A 24209-nucleotide genomic window follows, 5' to 3' on the forward strand; every position below is an offset into this window, starting at 1 on the left:
ACTGCGCGCACTGAGCATGCGCAGAAGAGATAAATGCGAGACGAGACGAGAGCAAACACTCCAGTTGAAGCTGAAAGCGACGGTGTTAACGATCGTGAATGAAGGACAAAAGGGAAATATTTCTGTCGAATGCCTTATATTTCAGTCTGCAGGTGAGAGATGTTTCTCAGATTACAGAGTTTAACATTAATCAGCTCCAGAGTTTACATGTTTAAGGACCAATGTAATGAAATGCGTTGTGTGTCCTGGTTTATTATTAGAGTGTAATAATATGTTGGCAGAGTTTTTCACAGACTCTGACTCTATTACACCAATAAAATGTGCTTAATGTGCCACTTTACAGAAGATCTCAGACATCAGCATAATGAATGAGGTGAAAACAGGGAACTTTTGGAGACAAAGAGGCTTTTCAGCAGCTCAGTTAAACATGATGGTCCTGTTGTTTCTCTCGGACTTTGGACAGGAGTTGAACAAACCTTGTTTTAAATGCAATTAATATCTAACTTGTATCAAAATACACCATATTCCTGACAGAAAGTATGTGTTCACTTGACAAAGAGGCTTTTCAGCAGCTCAGTTAAGCCTAGTTCAAACAGTTATTTTCACACTGCATGACTATCTTGGGTAGCATTCAGTCACTGCTGTGTTCACACTGCACGATGGATTGGCGACAGGGGGTTTCACACTGCATGACTGTACAAGAGGAAAAATTGGAATTGTTATTAAAAAATATAGACTGCAGTTCAGAAACTTGCTATCTAAAAAGGAGAAAAAGAAAAAAGCTGGCGCATATTCAGAGAGGGGTGGCACCTTTACAGACGTGTAAACAGTGAACCAGTAGTCCTACACTGGAGGTAATAATACTGTATATTATTGATAACAAAACTATTATTCTGTGTGAAAAGGAATTAAAAATTAGCAACTTCAAATATGATATGAAATAACCAATAACTCAACAGTAGTAGAAGCACATGGGCTGTGGTAAATGCAATGCAAGCAAGATTTTTTTCCATCATAGTTGTATATAGTTGTAAACAAGATGGAGCAACTTAATTGACACAGGTTGAAAGGCCTTTGAGCTCAGCAAGAAGCTGTAGCAGTGTTTATTCATATTTATGTTACATTATAAATATATTATTTGTGTTTCACACAGGGTTTTGTGAGACTGTGCTGTGTAGACATTGGTCCCTCTAGGTTAGGGGGTCCCGGGACGTGCTCTCCAAAATAAAATGTTGTTAATTTTAAATTTAAATGCATAAATATGGTGCATTTTGAGAGAAAAATTAAGTGACTAGATCAAGGGTGTCCAAAGTCGGTCCTGGAGGGCCACTGTCCTGCAGAGTTTAGCCCCAACTTGCCTCAACACACCTGTCTAGAAGGTCCTAGGGTGCGTTCCATTCGGCCGTAAGTGGACTGCGAAGTGGACTTCAGAGGGTATTCCGCCATCTTAAGTGAGATTCCAATCCAAAGGGAGCGAACATGTTCAGTCCGAAGGGCACTGCGAACGGCGCAGGGAAGAAGGGAACATCGATACATCACTTCACAGGAAGTGGAGAGTGAAAATCACCTAAATGTCTTTGCGCGTCGCGTGCATCAACTGTCTGAACTAATGATGGTGCAGAGCCGTTGGTTGGAAGAGTTTTTAAACAGCTCTGCGATTAAGGAGTTTACATATGCATTTGAATATTCATAGTTATTATACAAACTAGAGTATTTATGAATGGTGTTACATTTATATTATATTTTATGAAAATGTAAACAAATTAAAAGTGTTGAGAAGCGCCTGAGGGCTGTCATGTTTTATATTTTACTTTATTTACCTCAGGAATGTGTACTGTGCAGCTGCACTTGGGAAAGAAAGCGCACGAGATGAGACGCTACAAAGACCATTAAGAATAGCCTACATACATAGTTAACCAAATCAAAGTATTTTCATATTGAATGACAGGTGAAGCTTCAAATTGGTTCATAGTCAATACAGGTTATAAGTAATCTAATAAAACTAATGGACAATGTTTTGATTATATGTTTTAGATAGCCTATACTGTGTGTTTTTGTAAATGTATATGCTTATTATATGGTTTTCAATTTGAAAGTAAAGTAAATTACAATATTAGTTTATGTTAGGTTATATCATAATCTGCACCCGTCCTTGCCTTTCTTTGATGATGTTGCAGGGCGTTCCAAATGAGCGATTATTGTCAGCGAAGTCCACTTCAGCTGATATACCGTGCTCAGGGAGTAGGGAGCAGTGAACAGTGCGTAGGGACCCTATCGAATGGAATGCACCCCTAGTGTGCCTAGTAAGACCTTGTTTAGCTGGTTCAGGTGTGTTTAATTGGGGTTGGAGCTAAACTCTGCAGGACAGTGGCCCTCCAGGAGCAGGATTGGACACCCCTGGACTAGATCCATGAAGAAATGTTTTTTTTTTTTGGTAAACAATTTTGTACTTTAGTATTAATTCATTTATTGGTTGCATAGATATGAATGGTGATGGTATAGGGCACATAAATTAGTTCATAAATGGTAAAACATGTAGGAGTATGCATTCGAACCATCAAAAATATGTAGCAAAAGAGGTTACCTTTGTTGAATTAACTTATTTCTAGAATAATTAGTGGGGGCCTGTAATACGTATTTATTATGTGCATTTACTAGGGGTGTAACTGTTCAAATTTCTCATGGTTCAGTCAGTGCTATAATCAGGGAAAAAATAACTACTGTCAATTAAAATTAAAGAAAATAAAAACAAATACTCTAACTATGCAACAGCACACATAAATACAATCAGAGCAAAGATACTTATAAAATAAACAGGTCTAACATTAGTTCTCAGGTACAGAAATTGAATATCAGTAATCAAATGTAAAATAGCATTGCATATTTCACTGTATAAATTAAAGATTGTCATTAAAGTTACAAAAGAGCAGTGAGTGATTTCCTTGTATTTTATTGTTTGATTAACATTAAAAACACAGACAGCAAGAATATTAGTTTGCTAGGATACTCAAGACGGTCATGTTGACAATTTTGTGTGAATTTGTCCATTTAGGGACGCTGTTGGACACCGAGCATGTAGGACGTGTCGCCCTTTTGCTCCGAGTTTGTGATTATTTTTACTTTTTAACACGTTTCTATTCACTAATTTGGCCGGTGCACAATGTTGACAAGTACTTGGTCAGTTTAGGTGTGTTTTGGGGGAATTTCAACTAGGGCTGTCACTTTTTATTCAATATTTGAATATGCATTCGAACATGACGTGAAATATCCGTAATCGAACTATAAATAAACTATCCGGTTTTTAAAGTGCCATGCAGAGTCCTGCACGGTTGTGGGTATCCGCAAATATTGCTGAAACTGGTGAAAAACATCCCAACTGTGTTGGATACGGGTCGGGTCGGACAAGGGAGAACACGGGTCTAAACACGGGTTTTAAAAAGTCGAATATATATAAAAAAATATATGCATGTACAGTGCAGCCGCTCCCATTACGCGCATCACGCGCTGCGCGTCGGGCACCAAGTGCTGAGGGGGGCACCACAAGAAAATGCTCTCTCCACCTGTATTTCAAGATGATAAAATAATTTTTTATCAACAACGCGATCTGCCTGCACTCGTCGAGATGGATCCTGAGGAGTTGAATAAAAAGATAGCCGCAAATGTGGAAGTTCATCGCTGATGAAGCACGCAGATAACTGTGGTAACAAACCAAGCACACAGAGTTCTATCGAACAGTATTTTTGTTATGTTTCCTGAGTTTGGTCTCCTAATAACACTGTTTTAGTACATTAAGCCACGTTAAGCGTTTTATTATAGCCTAATGGTTTTCTATGGGAGAAAAACGCTCGGGTTGGGGCGCTCGTAGATATTCGAATATATTGCTTGATATTTGATATCCGTTCGAATCAGATTTTTCTCAAAAATGACAGCCCTAATTTCAACTGACTATGGCAGCTGCACGTGGAAACTCGGCTCGCACAGGCCGTGCTAAGGCCTCTCCCTCGACTGAGCCCGCATCTTGGCCGAAGGTGGCCACGGACCCCGAGTGTGCGCCCAATTTGGACCACCTCCGGGCTATGTTAGACCAGTTGAAAGGGGACATTTGTGGCAAAATACACTCGCTATCTTGCGAGCTTCGAGCGGACATTTCTTCGGTAAGAGAGGAGCTTAGGCACGCAATTGAACCGATGCAACAAAAACTTAGCTCCAACGATCAAGCTATCACGGAGTTGCAGCGCACGTGCACTGACCACAGTGATCTGCTAACTTCACTGGATTCAACAGTTTCTACGCTGAAAGCCGAGGTTAAACTGCTGACTGATAAATGTGAGGACCTGGGTAGAGGGTAGAGCGAGGAGGAACAACATACGCCTGGTAGGTGTGCCAGAGGGGGCCGAAGGTGTGCGTCCAACCGAATTTATTGCCCAGCTGCTGAGGGACTCCCTCGGTCTGGAGGAGTTGCCTCTGCTCAATCGTGCGCATCGCACTCTCCGATCCAAGCCCAGTGATAGTAAACGAACCCGGCACTTTGTGATTCATGTGCACTTTTTTCACGTGAGGAATGACATTTTACGCCGAGCCAGCGAAGCTCCTCTTCTCCACCAAGGCAAAAGACTTTTTCTCTTTCCTGACTACACTTCGTCAGTCGCGAAGAAACGTGCTGCATTCACGGACGTTAAAGGGTAACTAAACCCCTGCTCAGAGCTTAACTCCACCCACTGGCAAATTTTGAAAAATGCTGGAAAAGTGGGCATTGATTGACAGCTGTCAGACTCGCGAGTCGCTGAGATGGAGAATGACTGGAGTGACGCCAGCTTTGCAACAGAGCGGTCATTTCTCCTACCTTTACCTGAAGTGGAGGAGGGTGAATTGTTTGTAGACACAGACCCAGAGCCTTATCAATGAGAGCCGCTGGCTCAAACTGCGTTAACTCCGAATGCCGACGATGCTAGTGAAGCAGCAGCGCAAGAGAACTGACCTAATCTTTGAACAGTCAAATCATTATACTGAATGTATGGCTGTAACGATTTGACCAAAAATAAAAACCTCGATTAATTTAACATTTGACCTCGATTACGATTAATGAACGATTATTTTGCTTTTTTTTTTGTTGCTTTTTTTTTTTTGCCCTCATAAGGTTTTTGAGTATGTTCACTGATAAGGTTTGTACTGTAAATATTTTCTACTATTAAAGGTGGATTTTTTTTTTCTAATGAAAGTGCATTTCTTTGTGATTTTAAAATACTTGAAGGAAACAGTTCACTTTTAGCAGTTATTGTCTATGGGAGTAGAGATATGAGAGTGATTGTGTGTGTGTGTGAATTAGTCATACTGGCCCTCATTTATCAATCTTGCGTAGAAACGGGCGTATATATTGGCGTAACATTATGCTTACACTCCTCTCACCGCCTGATTTATGAAGCTGTGCGTACCTCTGAAATCCAGGCGTACGCAATACCTGCCCTTGATAAATGCCGCGGCTGAAAACGATCGTCATTAGATTAACACGCCCCTATATATTCAAGTCTCCGCCTCCCCCACGCCCTCATTTTACGCCATGGACATACGGAAGACGGCAAAGAAGCGAAACTTCTCTGAAGTAGAGATCGAGACCATCACCAGGGAAGTGGAAAAAAACAAAATTGTTTTATTTGGAAGTTTAAAGAGTGGGATTAAAGGTGCCCACAAAAAGGTGTACGGTGGAAATCCAGTTTAAATAGCTGTTTGGATGAGAAATTACCTATCACAATTCATTATTTTACAGCACGTGTTTTGAAATAATATGTGTACAATAGTGATGATGATGTGATGTGGAGTACCATTCATTCACATTAATATAATTGCATGACAATTTGTAAGATTAATATTATGATTTGTATTATTAATGACGCTTATTGTTATTTAGAAGAATGTCATTATTATCATTATTATTATTTATTTTATTATTATTTAAAAGAAGAAGAATGTCATTTTTATTATTTTGTCAGTCTGAATTATTTTCAGTCCAGTCCGTGCGCAGCTGCCGGGCCTAACCAACATCAGGTAAAGCGCACAGGCTCGCAACTGGACGAATACATGCCTACAAATCAAATGCTTTGGTAAAGTCACACAAATTGAAGTTCATGTTGCACAAAAATAAACACTGAAGTTTATAATTACTTATTCGCACGGGATTATTAGTATATGCGGGGACCTCTGGTGATTTGTAGGCTAATAATCGCAGATAATGTCTGTGATCTTAATCCCGTGCGAATCGGCCATGTCTGTAATATGTAGGCCTAAAGTAAAAATTCCCCCGCAAATGACCTACCATATTTCGCCGAACACCGAGGTGATATTATTAGTCCCGTGCGAATCGGCATCTATTTGGCCGGGATTAGGCCGATCGTATATAATTTTTGCAAGGTTTTCGTGTCCTGTGAGCATTTCTATCTTTATCTTTCACGAAGAATGGCGCTAGACTGCATATGTGCACCGTTATGACTTCATGAGCGGCCGCGCGGATTATAGGCTACCACTTTCACTTTAGAATGAGCACAAATTGGGAGTAAATTGCTTGAATGGTGTGTTTAATATTATTCTTAATGAAAAACACAAAAACAGAACAGTACAATGACAACTCGCTTAAATGGGCACTTTTACATTTAGCTTTGAAACTGAATCTTCCGCCGTGTTATTATAGGCTATATTGCTTAGTTACGTTTTTAATTGCGTCTGTTCTCTAACTGAACGAAATTATTTGTATTACTATAAAACAATCAAAATGATATCGATACGACTGTTTATAATTTCATACAGCTATATAACGAAAAAACATTTTCAAGTAACATCATATCCAGGAGATAAGTCAGTAAATTCGAGTAAAATCACAGCTTATCCCGTGCGAATGCGCCACGCAAAATTCAGATGTGGGGGAGTAATTTCTAAATCACACGAGGTCCCCAGATAATAGCCTAGCCTACTTATCCCGTGCAAATAGGGCTTTATTTTTTTTTGTTGTTGTTGTTGTTGTTTTTGTTTTTTTTACAGTGGGTCATAATATAGCATATCTTTGTCAGTGCGTTTTGTGGTGTTAGGAATTGTTTTTCTGCGCATTTTCGCACTAACTCAAAACGTGCGTACACCACCTCCTGAGCTGGCGTAGGATTTGAGCGTGCCGTACGCCAACGTCCATATTGATAAATCTCAAAGTCACCGTGGTTTTGGGTGTACGCCAGGTGTACGCTGGAAATTTGGTGTACGCACTTTTGATAAATGAGGGCCACTGTCTCTATTCATTATGAAGCTGTGGTTTGTTCTTACTTCAAAGGTATTCAAAAGTATGCCTATAACGATTGAGTTTCTAAGCTACTTTAGTGACTTTACTCACAGGACGGCGGTGACACTGCGTTTCTGCGCGCGATCTTCACGTGATGTGCGAGCTTCTGTCTGAGTGTTCGTTTGTCACAATATATCAGGCATTAGTTCAACATAACACACATCTGATGGTCGAAACTCGCTTTACTGTTCAAACTGGCAGGGCTTAAACCACCTACAAATGACAAGCTTTGTGAGGACTTAGGTGAAAGAGGTCTGCCTTCAGGGCGCGCGCGCGTGTTGTCAGAGACGTGACATGACTCGGCTCTCTGTGTCACAGAAAAAAAGCTGAGCACTGAACGGATACGTAGGCTATTGTTGTTTTTGAATAGTGCACAATCGCTTTAAATGTTGAAACTGGCAAGCCTTTAAACGCATGTACTTGACAAACTTTATGAGCATGAAAGTGAAAGCGATCTGGCTTCGGGTCTTGCGCGCACCGTCTGTGTGTGTGTGTGTGTGTGTCAGCGCGTAGGCTATAAGAACAGCAATTAACTGACCTGTATTATATAAACTGTAAAACATGAAGTTACTATAGTGATTCTGGGCATCTATAAACAGATAACTGCTCCTGCATCTCTCTGTGTGTCTGCAAACTGCACTTGATGTGACTGACGGGGCGGAGTCACGTGAAAACCAAAATAACCGACATGGGAAAAATACGTCGGTTAGAAGTTCTGAATGTCGGTTTCGGTTATTTTTCGATTAATCATACAGCCCTAACTGAATGCCACTAAAAATAGATCAGATATCTGATATACATACGATTTTCATTCAAATTAACTGAATCAATAAGCAGCACAGGACCAATAAGCTCAGACCTAAAAGCCAGATTTCCTCAAATAAGCCAGCACGTTACGGTATTGTTGCTCGTTACCGCAGCAACCACTTGCGTGTCAGGGTTTGAAAGCGCGTCTCATGTATGAAACTTACCTGTACACATGACGGGCGGCAATAATATCGCAAGAAAAGCCTGACGTGTACTGACAACTGCATTATTTAACCGTATTTTCTTCATTACAATGTTAAAGCAAGTGTCAAGTCAGTTTCATTCATAATGTTTCTACCTCATGTAACATGAGAGTTCATACTGGAGAGAAGCCGCTCTCAATATGTGATTGGGGGAAACATTTCTGAGGGCGTGGTGAGCTCGTGCCAGGGGCGCGGATAGTGAGCCGTTGGAAGTACCATCCTACGTCACGATGTACCACAACGTCCAATAGGAAAATTCAACTGCAGTAGCCACCGTTCAACCTTAAGAGGGCAGCACTTTGGCGGTTTTACACCATATTTTATAGAATTAAAACACTTTATACTCAAATGTCAAAACATTTACTCGAATCAATGAACAGCATTAATAAAGCCCCAGTATTACAGATCATTAACTAAAAAAAGTTGGTTTAGGGTTTAGTTACCCTTTAAGCGTCTGTTACATTCGTGCGAGTGAAGTTTGGATTGAGGTTTCCCGCGACTTTAAAGATCACTCTTCCCGGTGGAGCTACACACACCTTTGAAGACCCAGCCACTGCAATGGACTTTGTCAAGGTGATCTTGAAGTAGTGCTGGGCGGTATACCGGTTCATACCGAATACCGGTATTTATTTATTTTATGATATGAATTTTGATGATACCGCTATACCGGTATATGTCGCTTAAACAGCGTTCGGAACGTGGCGCAGCGCGTCATTGTTTGAGAGGGGACCCATTTCATTGATGCACTGTAGTAAGAACAGTCAGAGCACAGTTGAGCTTGCATAAACAGCATAGCCTATGGCTGAATCCTATACTCTCATTCATTATTCCCTATGTTATCACTTTATTTGAAGGAGTGAATGAAAACGTGCATGAAGTCGGACAGGCAATGTGTGTACATCGGCTGTACACTCGTTATTGCGGTGCGATGTGGTATAGAATGAGTGCACTCAATAACGTCCACTAGGGTTTCGGACACCACTAAAAAGCGCTGTCCCCTCCAAATAATGCTATATTTGAGGTTATGGGGGGCGATTTCGGATTCAGCCCTTGATTATAGTGGAGAATTCGAACTACATGTGGCGCGCGAGAGAGAGCGGGTTCTGTGCGGAGCGCCGCGATGAGTTTAACAGCGTTCTCCACATGGATCATATAGCACTGATATAGACCGGAGCGATCGCGTTTACATTTTTTATGGACATATTTCATAAACTCTAGTGCTCTAGACATGAACCAGAAGCGTGTATGCGCGCATATTTCATCACGTCTTATTAAAATGAAATGTATGCACTGATTACACTGATACAACCGTATGTCTGATCAAGAACGCGCTGACACGATGGATTATTCTGCTACACAAAAGACAATGATGTAAATTAATAAATAAACTGACAATTTTAAAGAAGAATGGGCAAAAAAGTAACTGCTTTATTCTTTCTGTGTTAAACTGATGTGTGTCATTCGTTCATAGAGTGCTCTTAAATGTAGGCCTATTGCAAATATCCGTGTTTTTCTTCGTTTGGCAGTTTGTTGTTATATTGGGTTAGATTTTTAAAATGCTTAAGGTGCCCTCAACCCAACTTTTAATATTCAGGTGTCTGTAAGTATGACTCTGAGTGTGTTGCAGGTCTGTGTTTTATTGGTTGCTGTCTCTCCACAGCATCAATTTGTGAGGCTTGGTAAACCAGGCCAATTAACTCTAGTGTGGAATTTTTCTACAATAGTCACTCATCATGACAGTAAAACAGGTATTCTAGTGAATCTCCTGCAGTATTTCCTCTCTTAATCAGTAGAAAATGTGATTAACACCCGGTCATGCATAGGGGAAAAAATACCGTCATATACCGTGAAACCGGTATAATTTAGAAAAATACTGTGATATACATTTTTGGTCATACCGCCCAGCACTAACTTGAAGTCTGGTGTCTCTTATGGAGCTACAGTTTGAAGGTGGCTGGCAGTTTGTTTGGTAATCCGGGGGTTAATTTAACCCGTTTTCTGTTTGTTAAACTGTCCTGCTTTAAGTTTGTGTCACTTGAAACACTTTTCATATTTTGCTACTGTGTTTGTTTACATATTTATTCTATGCTTTATTACAAACTCGCATGAGCAGTACTGGTTTGTGCTGTTAACGGAGCGTGTTAGGATGTTTTTGGTAGTTTGTGGGTTTTGCTCGCGTCTTATTTGGGAAGACGCTAGGGATCAACTCACATGATCAACTGCTAAATTCAAATGTTGAATTTAGCCAGAGACAGGCGCGCTCAGAGCTGTCATATATCACAACTTTTCAGTGTTTTCAACCACATACTGTTTATTTTAGGTTTCAAATATAAATTCACATAAGTACTAAAAAAACAATACATTTAGAGTTTGTAAAATACACACTGATATCTATGGGAATAATGGTAATAATAATCCTTTGCATTATAATTCGACACGTTTTATTCATATCAGATACACATTGTGTAAGTAACTTCAATGTTTACTCTATTCTATTCCCAATTCACCAGCCACTTACTTTTAAGTATTTCGGGAGAAGTGGATGAATTCAAGTGTTGTAAACATAGAGGTTGTAAATCCAACAGATCCGATTCTCTGAACTGCGTCTGCGGCACAAACTAACACGGCGGCGCCCATCGCGCATACAGCTCAACTAATGCGATCGTTATAAAGGTGTTTAAACAACAATATACTTCCACTTGCATGTATTTGACAATCGGAATATCAGATATTTCATGCCATAGCTAACACATTTGTGAATATTCTTAATAAAAAAGGAAAAATTGACATGAAAGCAGATCATCATTCATTCAGCGCTGTTGCTGCTGCGGTGTGTCACGTGACAAGCAATAACGCGTCACCATGGAAATGCCGCCCCCCCCTCTCACAATATAGTTCCCACATCCCTGGTAGTGTGTGCGCGCTGGCTTTAGCGGTGCATTTAAGGGCACTCGTAAAACCTGATGTTTGTTGTGACTGCCAGAGTTGTATGCAGGGCGAGCGCGGAGAGGGGAAATCTATCTCGTCTATATCGTTGCTTTTTTCGATAGTAATATCTTGAAAGTTCATATCTAGATATAGATACGATAACGATATATCGTTCAGCCCTAGTAGACGCTTCAGCTCATGGGGTGGTGGGTGTGTGTGTGAAGAGTTCTCCTTTTTTTTTTTCTCTCTCTATGTGTTTTGTTTAGTCAGGTCGCCCATGTTTTAATTTATTTCTGTGACTGTTATACATTCCATGCTGCAGTTTACACTAATACTTGACTAGCATGCAGCAGTCTAAGATGCTACGACAATCAGGGACAGGACTCAAATTTGTTAGCTGGAACTGTAATGGTTTAAATCAGCCTATTAAACGTAGCAAAGTACTTCACCATCTTCAACAATTAGGTGCCCATATTGTTTTCCTTCAAGAGACTCACTTAAAATCTTCCAGCCATATTAGATTAAAGGGGAGGTGGGTCAGTCAAGTATTTCATTCTAATTTTAATGTTAGATCTAGGGGTGTTGCAATTTTGATTCACAAATCGGTTCCTTTTGTGTGCTCTAATGTAATAGCTGACCCCAATGGAAGGCTTGTGTTTGTAAATCTGTGATTCTGGCTAATGTGTATGGTCCAAACTGGGATGACGACAATTTTTTTCCATCAATTGTTCACCAAATTACCTGACATGTCCACACATCTACTTATTATGGGGGGGACTTTAACTGTTGGCTTAATCCTGTATTAGATTGTTCTTCCACTATACCCCTTTTCCACCAAAGCAGAGCTAGAGCTAGATCGGACCCAGAGCCTAGTTTCAAATCAGTTCTTTGTGTTTCCACACCCAAAGCCCCAGCTCCAAGCCAGGAAAAGTGGTTCTTAAGTAGCACCAAAACATTGCTGGGCTAGAACAGGGCTAGAAGTAAGAACCGATTACGTCAGGCGCTGGGGGCGGGGTCAACAAGGCCAACACAAACTTGAGATCCGCCATTTTTGAAATTGCAGTTAATGGAGCTAACAGCTGCTGCTCGTTTGTAATCTCCGTCTATACAAATTACGGCGAACTGCATGAATGCGTTGGATTCGCTGTGTTTTCGTTGTTTTGATGCCGATGTAGAATCGTAAAGTCATGTGAATCAATAGTAACGCAACGTTTGCTTTGTTGATGGAAGGCTTGTTCGCAGCGGTGCTGTGCAGAGACTGATCGCCGTATGATAACAAGTCCAGCGAGAGCATATGACTCCTTGTGCTTTTGATTCACTCATGCGTTTTTTTTTTATATATATATCATACGTGGATCGGTCTGCACAGCGCCGATGCGTCTCGAACAAGCCTGGTGTGTGTGTGTGTGTTTCCCGCTCCAGGGTTGCCAGGTTTTCACAACAAAACCCGCCCAATTGCTTCTCAAAACACGCCCAATCGCGTTCCAGAGGGGGGTTTCCCAGTAAAAATCACATTTGGGGGTAAAATATGTGTTTTTTGGCATGGTTGCCTACTAAAAGGTTGCCTACTCGCATTCCCGGGGCTAAATATCACATAATTGGGGTCGCCTCATCCCGCGGACATGAAAAAACAGCCCGCGGCAAAACCACAGACTTGGCAACACTGCCGCTGCCTCGCTAGCGTTGCTGAGAAAGATGAGACGTATACAGTGACGTAAGACCTGGCTCTGGTGTGGCTCTCAGCATGTGGAAAAGCAAACGGTTCTTAGAAGGCTCCTTAGTCGAACCAACTATGAACTGGTACTAGCTCTGGCTCTGAATTAGCTCTAGCACTGCCTTGGTGGAAAAGGGGTACTAGACCAGGTGTACCCTCAAAGTCTTCCAAGACCATTTTATCCTTTATGAAGGAGTTCTCGGTCTCTGATCCATGGCGCTTTCTTAATCCGTCTGGTAAAACGTATTCTTTTTTCTCTAATGTACATCACTCCTTTTCTCGTATTGATTATTTTCTCTTGGATAACTGTTTTCTCCATTCTGTCCAATCTTGCTCTTATGATACTATTCTAATATCAGAACATGCTCCGACCACACTGGAGTTAGTCATACAGGAGCGCGAACATGCGTGCCTCCCCTGACGTCTTAATACGCGCTTGCTATCTAATGAGGATTTTGTTAAGTTTGTTTCTAATCAAATTGACTTTTTTCTTATTACCAACAGAACTCCAGGGATCTCAGCCTCCCTTTTGTGGGAGACTTTGAAAGCATACATTAGAGGTGAAATTATCTCATACAGCAGCTATGAGAACAAACAAAGGAATTTTTTTTTAAAGAATTAAGGATTTCCCAGCTTGATAATATCTACGCTTCCTCCCCATCCCCTAACTTATATAAAGATCGTCTCTCTCTTCAGGCTGAGTTTGATGTTCTTTCTACTAAAGAGGTTGAGGAGCTCTTATTTAAGGCTAAATATTGTTATTATGAATCTGGAGATAAGGCGTCCAAACTTTTGGCCCATCAGCTTCGACAGGCCTCCTCCTCTCAGCAGATTCCACAAATTCATACTCCTTCCGGCGTCACAACCGATGAAAAATTAATGATCAGTTTAAACGGTTTTACTCCTCTTTATATACTTCTGAGGTTGGGTCTGATCTGTCTGCCCTGGATAGTTTTTTTGACTCTCTGGAGTTGGTTAAGGTAGATGCTGATATTGCTGAGCAGTTAGAGGTCCCAATCACCATAGATGAACTGAAACGTGCAACATTTTCTATGCAGTCTAGAAAATGTCCAGGCCTGGAGTTTTACAAGACCTTTTTTGACAATTTAGCACCAGTTTTGATAGAAATGTTCAATGAATCTCTTACTCTTTCTTAATAACCTCAGACTCTAAATCAGGCCTCCATATCTTTACTTTTAAAACAAAAAAGGACCCTCTGTCCTGCTCAAGTTACAGTCCAATTAGTCTATTATCTGTAGATGTAAAACTTCTGTCCAAATGATTAGCTCTGCGATTGGAATCAGTTTTGCCCTTGATCATTTCTCCTGATCAGACAGGTTTTGTCCAGAACAGACATGGATTCTTTAATCTCAGACGACTTCTCAATGTGGTTTATAATCCTTCTACGTCAAAGGGGCCGGAAGCCGTAATCTCATTAGACGCGGAGAAGGCTTTTGACAGAGTGGAGTGGAACTACCTTTTTTACGTTTTGGAGAAATTTGGTTTTGGCCAGGAGTTCATTTCTTGGATCAAGATGCTATATTCATCCCCTGTGGCTTCAGTCAGATCTAATGACACCCATTCAGATTATTTCCCTTTGCACCGCTCCACTCGTCAGGGCTGTCCTCTGAGTCCTCTCTTATTTGCTGTTGCTTTTGAACTTCTGGCTATTGCACTTCGTTCAGAGCCACACATCACTGGAATAACAAGATATGGTCTTGAACAGAAGGTCTCCCTCTATGCCGATGATTTATTACTATATATGTCCAATCTCTCTGTCTCAGTTCCAGCTGCTCTTGACATCCTTAGTACATTTGGTCAGATTTCAGGTTATAAACTAAATTTGGACAAGAGTGAGCTGTTTCCTTTAAATCAAGGTGCCCAAAACGCTGCTCAGGGTTTCCCATTCAAAATTGTTCCATTTGGCTTTAAATACCTTGGTATCCAGATTGGAGACCAATTTGAAGATTTGTTTGATTATAATCTTTCCCCTTTGTTAGATCAGATACGGATGGACTTTCAACGGTGGTCACTGTTGCCTCTTTCCCTTGGGGCCAGGGTCAATTCTGTTAAGATGAATATACTCCCCAAATTGTCCTATCTCTTCCAATGCATACCTATCTTTCTCCCTCAGTCCTTTTTTCATAAACTAGACAAATTAATCACTGAGTTTATATGGAACAAAAAGGTCCCTCGTATGCGAAAGGAGTTGTTGCAGAGACCTAAGACCCTTGGGGGCTTGGCCCTTCCTAACTTGAGGTTTTATTACTGGGCTTCCATCCTTAGAGTAATTCAGCTTTGGATTTCTCTGGAGGGTGCACCAGTTCCTCCCACATGGTTGAGTATGGAGATGTCTTCTGTTAAACCTGCTTCGTTGACTGCTCTCATCCACGCTCCTCTTAGTTTCTCTCCCTCCCTTTTTTGCAATAACATCTTAGTTAAATCCACTTTTAAAATTTGGAAGCAATTTAGATGTTATTTTGGTCTACAGACCTTCTCTTTCTTAGCACCCTTATCCGCTAACCCTGTTTTTCATCCTTCCTTAAAGCTGTAGTCTACGATGTTGAAAATCAGTCGAGAAAGCCTGAATTTAAAAAAAACTCATCCCGCCCCTCCACACGCACACCCCTCCCCTCTGTGCTACCTGATCCCTCCCACCGGGAAACGACCTGAACAACGTCACTCAGTCAAGCAGGAGTAAACATTGGAACAGAGATGTTGATAGCTCAAAGGCACACGTTTGAGTTCACGCCCACGCAAGATTAGCAACACATGCAATGTTCTATCGGCTCGAACAGAAAACCGCTAACGTTAGGCCTATTGAAATAGTCAAGCACTTCAAGAAATATAATTACTTTGACCCGTGATAGGCGATGCTAAACGGCTAACATTCCAATGCCGACCGGCAGCATGATCATGTTGTCATGCTGATAAAAAGCTATTTATGTAATACACCACACCATAAAAGTATAAATAAATGTTTACCTGCTCAACAAATAATCAGCGTCGGTTTTAAGTCCAAAGGTTTCTCTGAAGCTTCCTCCAACGGGCAACGGTGGACCCTATATTGATTCGGCTTTGAGTCCGGCGTTCTTCACATTTATTTTAAATATCTGCTCTTTCCTCAATTGACTTTCTCTTTATTCCAACCTTGACTGTTGGGGCGAGCAGGGGCCGCTTGCCGCTGTCTGTTTGTTGGTTTTTCTCCATTGCTGAGTTGACGCTGCCTACTTGCCAGCAAAATTTCATGTCGCAGGAGGGGGCGGGGTGGGGTGCGGTCGGGGGGAAACGCGAGTGGAGCAGGGATTGGATGAGAGCAGTTAACCAATGTAAGCTGTCCGGCCGGACAGCTTACATTGGTCAATTTCTCTGCGGGTGTACACCCAATAGAGTGAATGGATTTTTTAAATTCTTTTTTCTCTTCATATTGTTAGGATTGTACTGTAGAACCATAACCAGCATCTAAACGAGATTATTAATAATGAACAATCTTTGAAATCGTAGACCATAGCTTTAATTGACGGAGCTTTTTCTTTGTGGTCTGACTACGGCATCAAGGTATTTAGGGACTTGTATATTGCTGGTACATTTGCATCCTTCCAGCAACTCTCCGATAAATTCCATTTGTCTAGACAGCATTTTTTTAGATACCTTCAAGTTCATAGTTTCATTCGCAATCTTAGCCCCAATTTTCCAAATCTCCCAGAGGCCTCTCTAATTGACTCCTTTTTAACCCCATTGCCGACTATCAAGGGTGCCATTTCAAGTTTATACAATCTTATTTATTCTTTGCAGCTTACCCCGCAGCATAAAATTAAAACCCAATGGGAGGAGGATCTAGGGGAGGGGATCTCGGAGGAGTTGTGGGATGCCATCTTGCGTCGGGTTCACTCCTCATCTATTTGTGCTAGACATGGTCTGACCCAGTGCAAAATTCTACATCGTACCCATCTCACTCGAGTTAGGCTTTCCAAAATCTATAATGATGTCGACCCCATGTGCATTACACTCACCTAAAGGATTATTAGGAACACCATACTAATACTGTGTTTGACCCTCTTTCGCCTTCAGAACTGCCTTTAATTCTACGTGGCATTGATTCAACAAGGTGCTGAAAGCATTCTTTAGAAATGTTGGCCCATATTGATAGGATAGCATCTTGCATTTGATGGAGATTTGTGGGATGAACATCCAGGGCACGAAGCTCCCGTTCCACCACATCCCAAAGATGCTCTATTGGGTTGAGATCTGGTGATTGTGGGGGCCATTTTAGTACAGTGAACTCATTGTCATGAAACCATTATTAAATGATTCGAGCTTTGTAACATGGTGCATTATCTTGCTGGAAGTAGCCATCAGAGGATGGATACATGGTGGTCATAAAGGGATGGACATGGTCAGAAACAATGCTCAGGTAGGCCGTGGCATTTAAACGATGCCCAATTGGCACTAAGGGGCCTAAAGTGTGCCAAGAAAACATCCCCCACACCATTACACCACCACCACCAGCCTGCACAGAGGTAACAAGGCATGATGGATCCATGTTCTCATTCTGTTTGTGCCAAATTCTGACTCTGCCATCTGAATGTCTCAACAGAAATCGAGACTCATCAGACCAGGCAACATTTTTCCAGTCTTCAACTGTCCAATTTTGGTGAGCTTGTGCAAATTGTAGCCTCTTTTTCCTATTTATAGTGGAGATGAGTGGTACCCGGTGGGGTCTTCTGCTGTTGTAGCCCATCCGCCTCAAGGTTGTGCGTGTTGTGGCTTCACAAATGCTTTGCTGAATACCTTGGTTGTAACGAGTGGTTATTTCAGTCAAAGTTGCTCTTCTATCAGCTTGAATCAGTCGGCCCATTCTCCTCTGACCTCTAGCATCAACAAGGCATTTTCGCCCACAGGACTGCTGCATACTGGATGTTTTTCCCTTTTCACACCATTCTTTGTAAACCCTAGAAATGTTTGTGCGTGAAAATCCAAGTAACTGAGCAGATTGTGAAATACTTAGACCGGCCCGTCTGGCACCAACAACCATGCCATGCTCAAAATTGCTTAAATCACCTTTCTTTCCCATTCTGACATTCAGTTTGGAGTTCAGGAGATTGTTTTGACCAGGACCACACCCCTAAATGCATTGAAGCAACTGCCATGTGATTGGTTGATTAGATAATTGCATTAATGAGAAATTGAACAGGTGTTCCTAATAATCCTTTAGGTGAGTGTAGATGTCATCAGGCTCCAGCTACCCATGTCCATATGTTTTGGTCTTGTATTTCATTTTTGGACACAGATATTTAATTCTATTTCTGTTTGTTCAGGGGTTCAATTCGATCCAACAGCATGTACCGCTTTGTTTGGGGTTTTACCTCCTACTTTGCAGCTTCCTAAATATAAAGCTGACTTTGTAGCCTTTGTCTCCTTATTGGCTAGACGTTTGATTTTACTGAGGTGGAAGTCTCCTGCACCGCCTTCTCACTCGTCTTGGATCAGAGACATCCTTTAGTTTGTGAAGCTGGAGAAAGTTAGGTGCTCGATACATGGTTCTCTTGCAAAGTTTAATAAAACTTGGGGTCCATTTTTTGCACATGTTGAGGGATTGAGTTTTACGGCTATACCAGACTAGCCACCCTGATTGTCCACTAATTGTTAGGTTTTTTTTGTTAGTTTTTTTTTTCTTGTGTGAATTTGTAGCATGGATGTTTATTTAATTTTTCTTTTATCTCTGTGTAATTTAACATACTGGGCTTTTATTTTGCAGTGGGTGACCATTCTGTGTTTTTGTGTTGTTCTGTTTATTTGTTCTTGGGGGTTGTTGTTGTTTTTTGTTTGGTTTTTTTATTTATTTATTTATTTTTTTACTTTTTTTTTTTTTTTTTTTTTTACTATTCAAACTATTACTATTATTCTTTATCTGATTTCAATTTTTTTAATTTATTATTATTCTTTTTTGTCAGTTGTTTTGGACACTGTTTTGACTCCCGAATTGTTACCTCTTGATTTTATGTCACTGAAAAATCAATAAACAAATGTAAAAAAAAAACTAAGAATTTGTCTGTTTAAGCGCAAGACTCAATTTTTGAGCGCCATCTGAAATGCGGATTTGCGCACTTCGGATGAGCGCACACACACAATCTTCTCACAGAGCGCGCACAACTTCTTTTTCGCGTCTTCTGGCTCCTGAATTGGCTTAGTTTTAGTTTATTTTTGTGCGCAAATGATTTTTTATAAGCTTTAAAGCAGAGAAACCAACCAACCACCGCACTTCGCCGTCTGTTTGTGCCCACTATTTACTCCGATAACAACACGTCACGGTAGAGTGGTTCCTCCTCAGTGCGGAGGCGCTCCACAACCACAGCAAACAGGGGGATGAGTGCAGTGGCCAAATCAATGCACTGTAAAATATTAGTTTTAGTTTAGAAAACCGCTAGAACTACTAGTAAAGAATTAATACTGACAAGTCCAACAACATATTACATTCCAACTCTGATGGAGGGGGGGGGGGGGGGGGGTACTTGGCGTGGCCAATTACATTTTTGGGGGTGGCCCCGCCCCTGCACACAGCAGGAGTTTGAATCCCTGACAAGTCCAGATATTTAGCATGCCAAATATCTCGCGGGCGTCGGCGACTCATCGGAGATTCTCTCTGATCACGTCTTTGATCGTTCACACTGCGTGATTGTCACTCTCGTGCACGAGCACCGATTTGCCTATGATTTCAGGCATTTGTCGGCGATTAAAACCTGTCGGCGAGTCAAAATCAGGGCTAAAATCGGGCAGTCTGAACTAGGCATAAAACATGATGGTCCTGTTGTTTCTCTCAGACTTTGGACAAGAGTTGAACAAACCCTTTGTTAAATGCAATTAATATCTAACTTGTATCAAAATACTCCATATTCCTGACAGAAAACATACGTTCACTTCATTTAAGTGTATTTCAGTAATCTAGTGTAAATTCAGTAACTTCTCTTTGATTTTTTCCAGATCTGGTCCTGTGGGCGTCAGTATCTCACAGTGATCACAGTTCACACCTGCAGTGAAGCCCCTCCCACAACAATTCACCAATAAATACTGGGAATATTCACATCATCCTACAAGAGAAGGACAAACTCCAGGTGTAGCAGCTGAAATCTGTGTGACTGTTAAATATGGAGTTTATTAAAGAGGAGATTAAAGAGGAGATTAAAGAGGAGATTAAAGAGGAGATTGAAGACATGAGTTATCCAGAACCATCCAGAATAAAACATGAAGAGACTGAGGAACAAATAGGTAGGTGTCCATTCTTGATTCTTCATTATTGACTGCTTTAGTAGCTGTGAAATAATAAGCTGTAAATAATAATAATAATAATAATAATAATAATAATAGGCAGCAGGGTAGTTTCAAGGCAATTAACAAAAACATTTTTTTTTAATACTGGGGAAATATACTCTTGTTCCATGTTGTTACAAGGTAAGTGGGACATCTGCTATTCTGTATTATCTATTAAAAGAAAATACAGTACACCCAGAAATGTCCTTTCCATTTACCCAGTTTTTTTTACCCTCATGCCATGTGAGATGTCAGGGCTCTAGAGCAGCCTTTCTCAAAGTGGGTGCCAAAAAAATTACGCCAAAAAAAATTACGTAGGCTAAAAATAAAAAGAATTTAAAAAAAGCGCTCGGACTTGTCATATATCACAACTTTTCAGTGTTTTCAGCCACATAATGTTTATTTTAGGTTTCATACATATACGTACTAAAAAAACAATACATTTAGAGTTTGTAAAATACAAAATGATGAAAAATGAAGAGGCAATAATAATCCTTTCCATTATAATTAGTTTTATTCATATCAGATACACATTGTGTAAGTAACTTTAAAGTTTACTCTATTCTTCTCCCAGTTCACTTGCCACTTAATTTTATGCATTTTGGGAGAAGTGGATGAATTCACGTCTTGTAAATCCAACAGATTTTCTGAACTGCGCCTGCGGCGGCGATGGCGGCGCCCATCGTGCATACAGCTCAACTAATGCGATCGTTTTAAAGGTGTTTAAACGACAACACTTCCCCTTGTATATATTTGACAATCGGAATATCAGATATTTCATGCCATATCTAACAAATTTGTGAATATTTTGAATAAAAAAGGAAAAATGACATAAAAGCAGATCATCATTCATTCAGCTCTGTTGTTGCTGCGGTGTGTCACGTGACAAGCAATGACGCGTCACCATGGAAACCATAAAGTGACACATTAATAACGGTCGCTTTGAAAAACTCACGCTGGAGGGTCAGCCAGAATGTTTTAAATTTACATGTGAAAGGGTTAAACATATGAGCGGATTAATAAAATTGTTAATTAATTTTAGATAAATATATATATATATATATATATATATACAAAATTAACCATAAAAATCCGTCTCACATCAGTAACTGTCATGACGTCCCCACTGGGGTCGCGTGACTGTGCAGTTGGCTACATTGTTTTATAATTTAACCGCGAAAATACATTTGATTTCACAAAGAGCAAGAAACAAGCAACAGCAGCATGGATAGTTTTTTAAAAAGAAAAGCCCCACAAGAACCGGACAGTTTTTACTGTGAAATGGAGCCTCAGCCTACTACTTCCTCCACCAGCTCTGAGTCGGCACCAACGGTCGCAAAGGCAGACAAGGCTAAAAAGAGAACATACAATGATAATTACCTCAAATTTGGCTTCATCAGTACTGGGGATGCAACATGCCCTCTCCCTTTGTGTCTAATATGTGGGATGAAACTGTCAAACCAAGGGATGGTTCCGAGCAAACTTAAAAGACACCTGACCACCAATCATCCATCACTTGCTGACAAGGATCCTGAATATTTTATTAGAATGAAAAGTCAAAAAAGCCGTCAAGAACAAATGATTATTAAATCCGCTAAAGTCTCGGAGAAGGCACTGGAAGCTAGCTACCTTGTAGCTGAAATAGTAGCTAAAACAAAGACGCCTCACACTATTGCAGAAACTGTAATTATGCCAGCATGTACAGCAATAGTGAACAAAATGCTAGGGCCTCAAGCTGCAAAAGAAATTTCAAAGGTCCCGCTGTCGGATTGTACAATAGGGAGGCGAATCAATGAAATGTCTGTGGACATTGAAGATGTTGTGTTTGGGAAAATCAAGACAAGTGGACATTTTTCTTTACAACTTGATGAGTCAACGGACGTAAGTGGGCACGCTCAGCTCTTGGCAAATGTTCGGTTTGTGGATCGTATTAGAGAGAATTTTTTATTTTGCAAACCGCTGCCAAACAAAACAACAGGAGAAGAAATTTATCGTGTGACAACTGAGTATCTTGAAAAGGGAGGATTGAGTATGAAGAAATGTATTAGTATCTGTACTAATGGTGCAGCTGCAATGACGGGCTGCGCCAAAGGTTTCATTAGCAGGGCCAAACAGCAAAACCCTGATATACGAACAACCCACTGCTTCCTTCACAGAGTGGCACTTGCTTCAAAGACTCTCCCAAAAGAACTTTCGGACGTGCTTGACAGAGCAGTGGACATTGTTAATTTCATAAAGGTGCGCCCGTTAAAGAGCCGTCTGTTTTCGATTCTGTGCGAGGAAATGGGGGCAGAGTATCAGAGCTTGTTGCTACACACGGCAGTCCGCTGGCTATCACGGGGGAAGGTTTTGGGCCGATTGTGCAAGTTAAGAGAAGAACTCAGAGTCTTTTTGACAGAAGAAAAATCTGCATATGCAGAGCTGCTTGCAGATGAACAATGGTGCCTAAAACTTGCGTATTTGGCTGACATCTTTAAGCACCTCAATGAGCTAAACATAAAAATGCAAGGCAAAGAAGAAAACCTCTCCTCGTCTGACAAACTGCGTGGCTTCAGATCTAAGCTCACACTCTGGCGTTCCTTTGTGGGACAGGGCAGGCTGGATATGTTTCCCCTGTGCAATGTGCATGTAAAGAGCAGTACAATTTCTGATCTCATAACCCAGCATCTGAAATCTCTCGGAGCGATTTAATCATTATTTTCCATCGGAGTCTTATGCACAGTTTGACTGGGTCCGTAATCCTTGGAGTTCAAGCGCTCTGGAGAGTGCAAAGGACTGGCCACTGCCAACACAGGAGCAACTGATGGAGATCAGGGAAGACCGCACATTAAAAAAATGAGATTTGGGGACATGGAATTGGACAGGTTTTGGATTTCAGTGAAAAAAGAGTATCCAGTGGCTTCAAGTAGCGCTGTTGCTATTTTGCTACCCTTCTCCACAACTTATCTGTGCGAACTGAGCTTTTCAAGCCTGACGTACATCAAGAACAAGTACAGGGAGCGACTGAGGACTGTGGACCAGGAGCTCCGTGTCTGCCTCTCATCCATCCCTGCCAGGATAGGGCGGCAGTGTGCGTCGCACCAGGCTCACATCTCTCATTGATTGTGGTCACCCCCACCCCCGGCTTGTGTGAGCGCGTATGTGCGCTGCATGCGCGCATGTAGATCTTTCTCCATCTCTCGTTGCGGATTATTTTTTTGTGTGTGTGGGTGTATGTGGGTGTGTGTGCATGCGCATATGGCACGGATGAAAACAAGCACTAAATGGAAAAACATTCCTGCTTATCTCTGGTGCATGGAACATGGATCTTTTTCTTATCGTATTGTATTTGGTTTTATTTATTTTTGTTATGTCTGCCACTTTTTATTTTATTTTAACTGCATCCTGCACTTCAGTTTAGTTCTCCTGGTCAGGATTTGTTGTTGGGTTCTGGTATTGTGCGGTCCACCTCTTACGGTTTTATGGCATTTGTGTCTCTGATTAATTATTTTGTGAATTACTTTGCAAACCTGTGTTTTTAAAGGTGCTATAAAGTTGCTATAAAGTTGTTGTTGTTATTATTATTGTTATTTACAGTTTGTATTATGCTCTGTTCATTACTGTCCTGTCTAAATAAACAAGACATTTGCATTTAAATTTGGGTTATGCAGTGTTTTTAAATTATATTTTAAACTGGGGTGCCTTGAAATTTTATGCACTTTTGAAAGGTGCCCTGACTGAAAAAAGTTTGAGAAAGGCTGCTCTAGAGTGCGAAAATTTGTAAAGGTGCGACTAAATTTTTCCTCAGTTGCACCGGTGCACCTAATGTCATTGCATTATGAATTAATAAAATTCAAAGAAACGGTTAATGATTTACGGAAACGGAGTATGATTTCTTACCTCAAGGTTTGTTTCTTTTGTTCCTCATTTTTTACACACTTTACAGATAATT

At 40.9% G+C, this 24209-nt stretch overlaps 1 protein-coding gene across 1 annotated transcript in view; it reads left to right on the plus strand.

Moving 5' to 3' along the window:
* Window positions 1–24209, plus strand: part of LOC307129932 (uncharacterized protein) — a 30281-nt gene continuing 6072 nt past the window's right edge. The window contains exons 1-2 of the mRNA XM_079822732.1: window positions 1–152; window positions 19952–20236. Of these exons, the coding sequence (XP_079678858.1) occupies window positions 20116–20236 (121 nt within the window). The 5' untranslated portion in view covers window positions 1–152; window positions 19952–20115. The remainder of the gene's footprint in view (window positions 153–19951; window positions 20237–24209) is intronic.

The sequence above is a fragment of the Gobio gobio genome, assembly GCF_949357685.1.
Source record: "Gobio gobio genome assembly, chromosome: 8".
Taxonomy (NCBI): Eukaryota; Metazoa; Chordata; class Actinopteri; order Cypriniformes; family Gobionidae; genus Gobio; species Gobio gobio.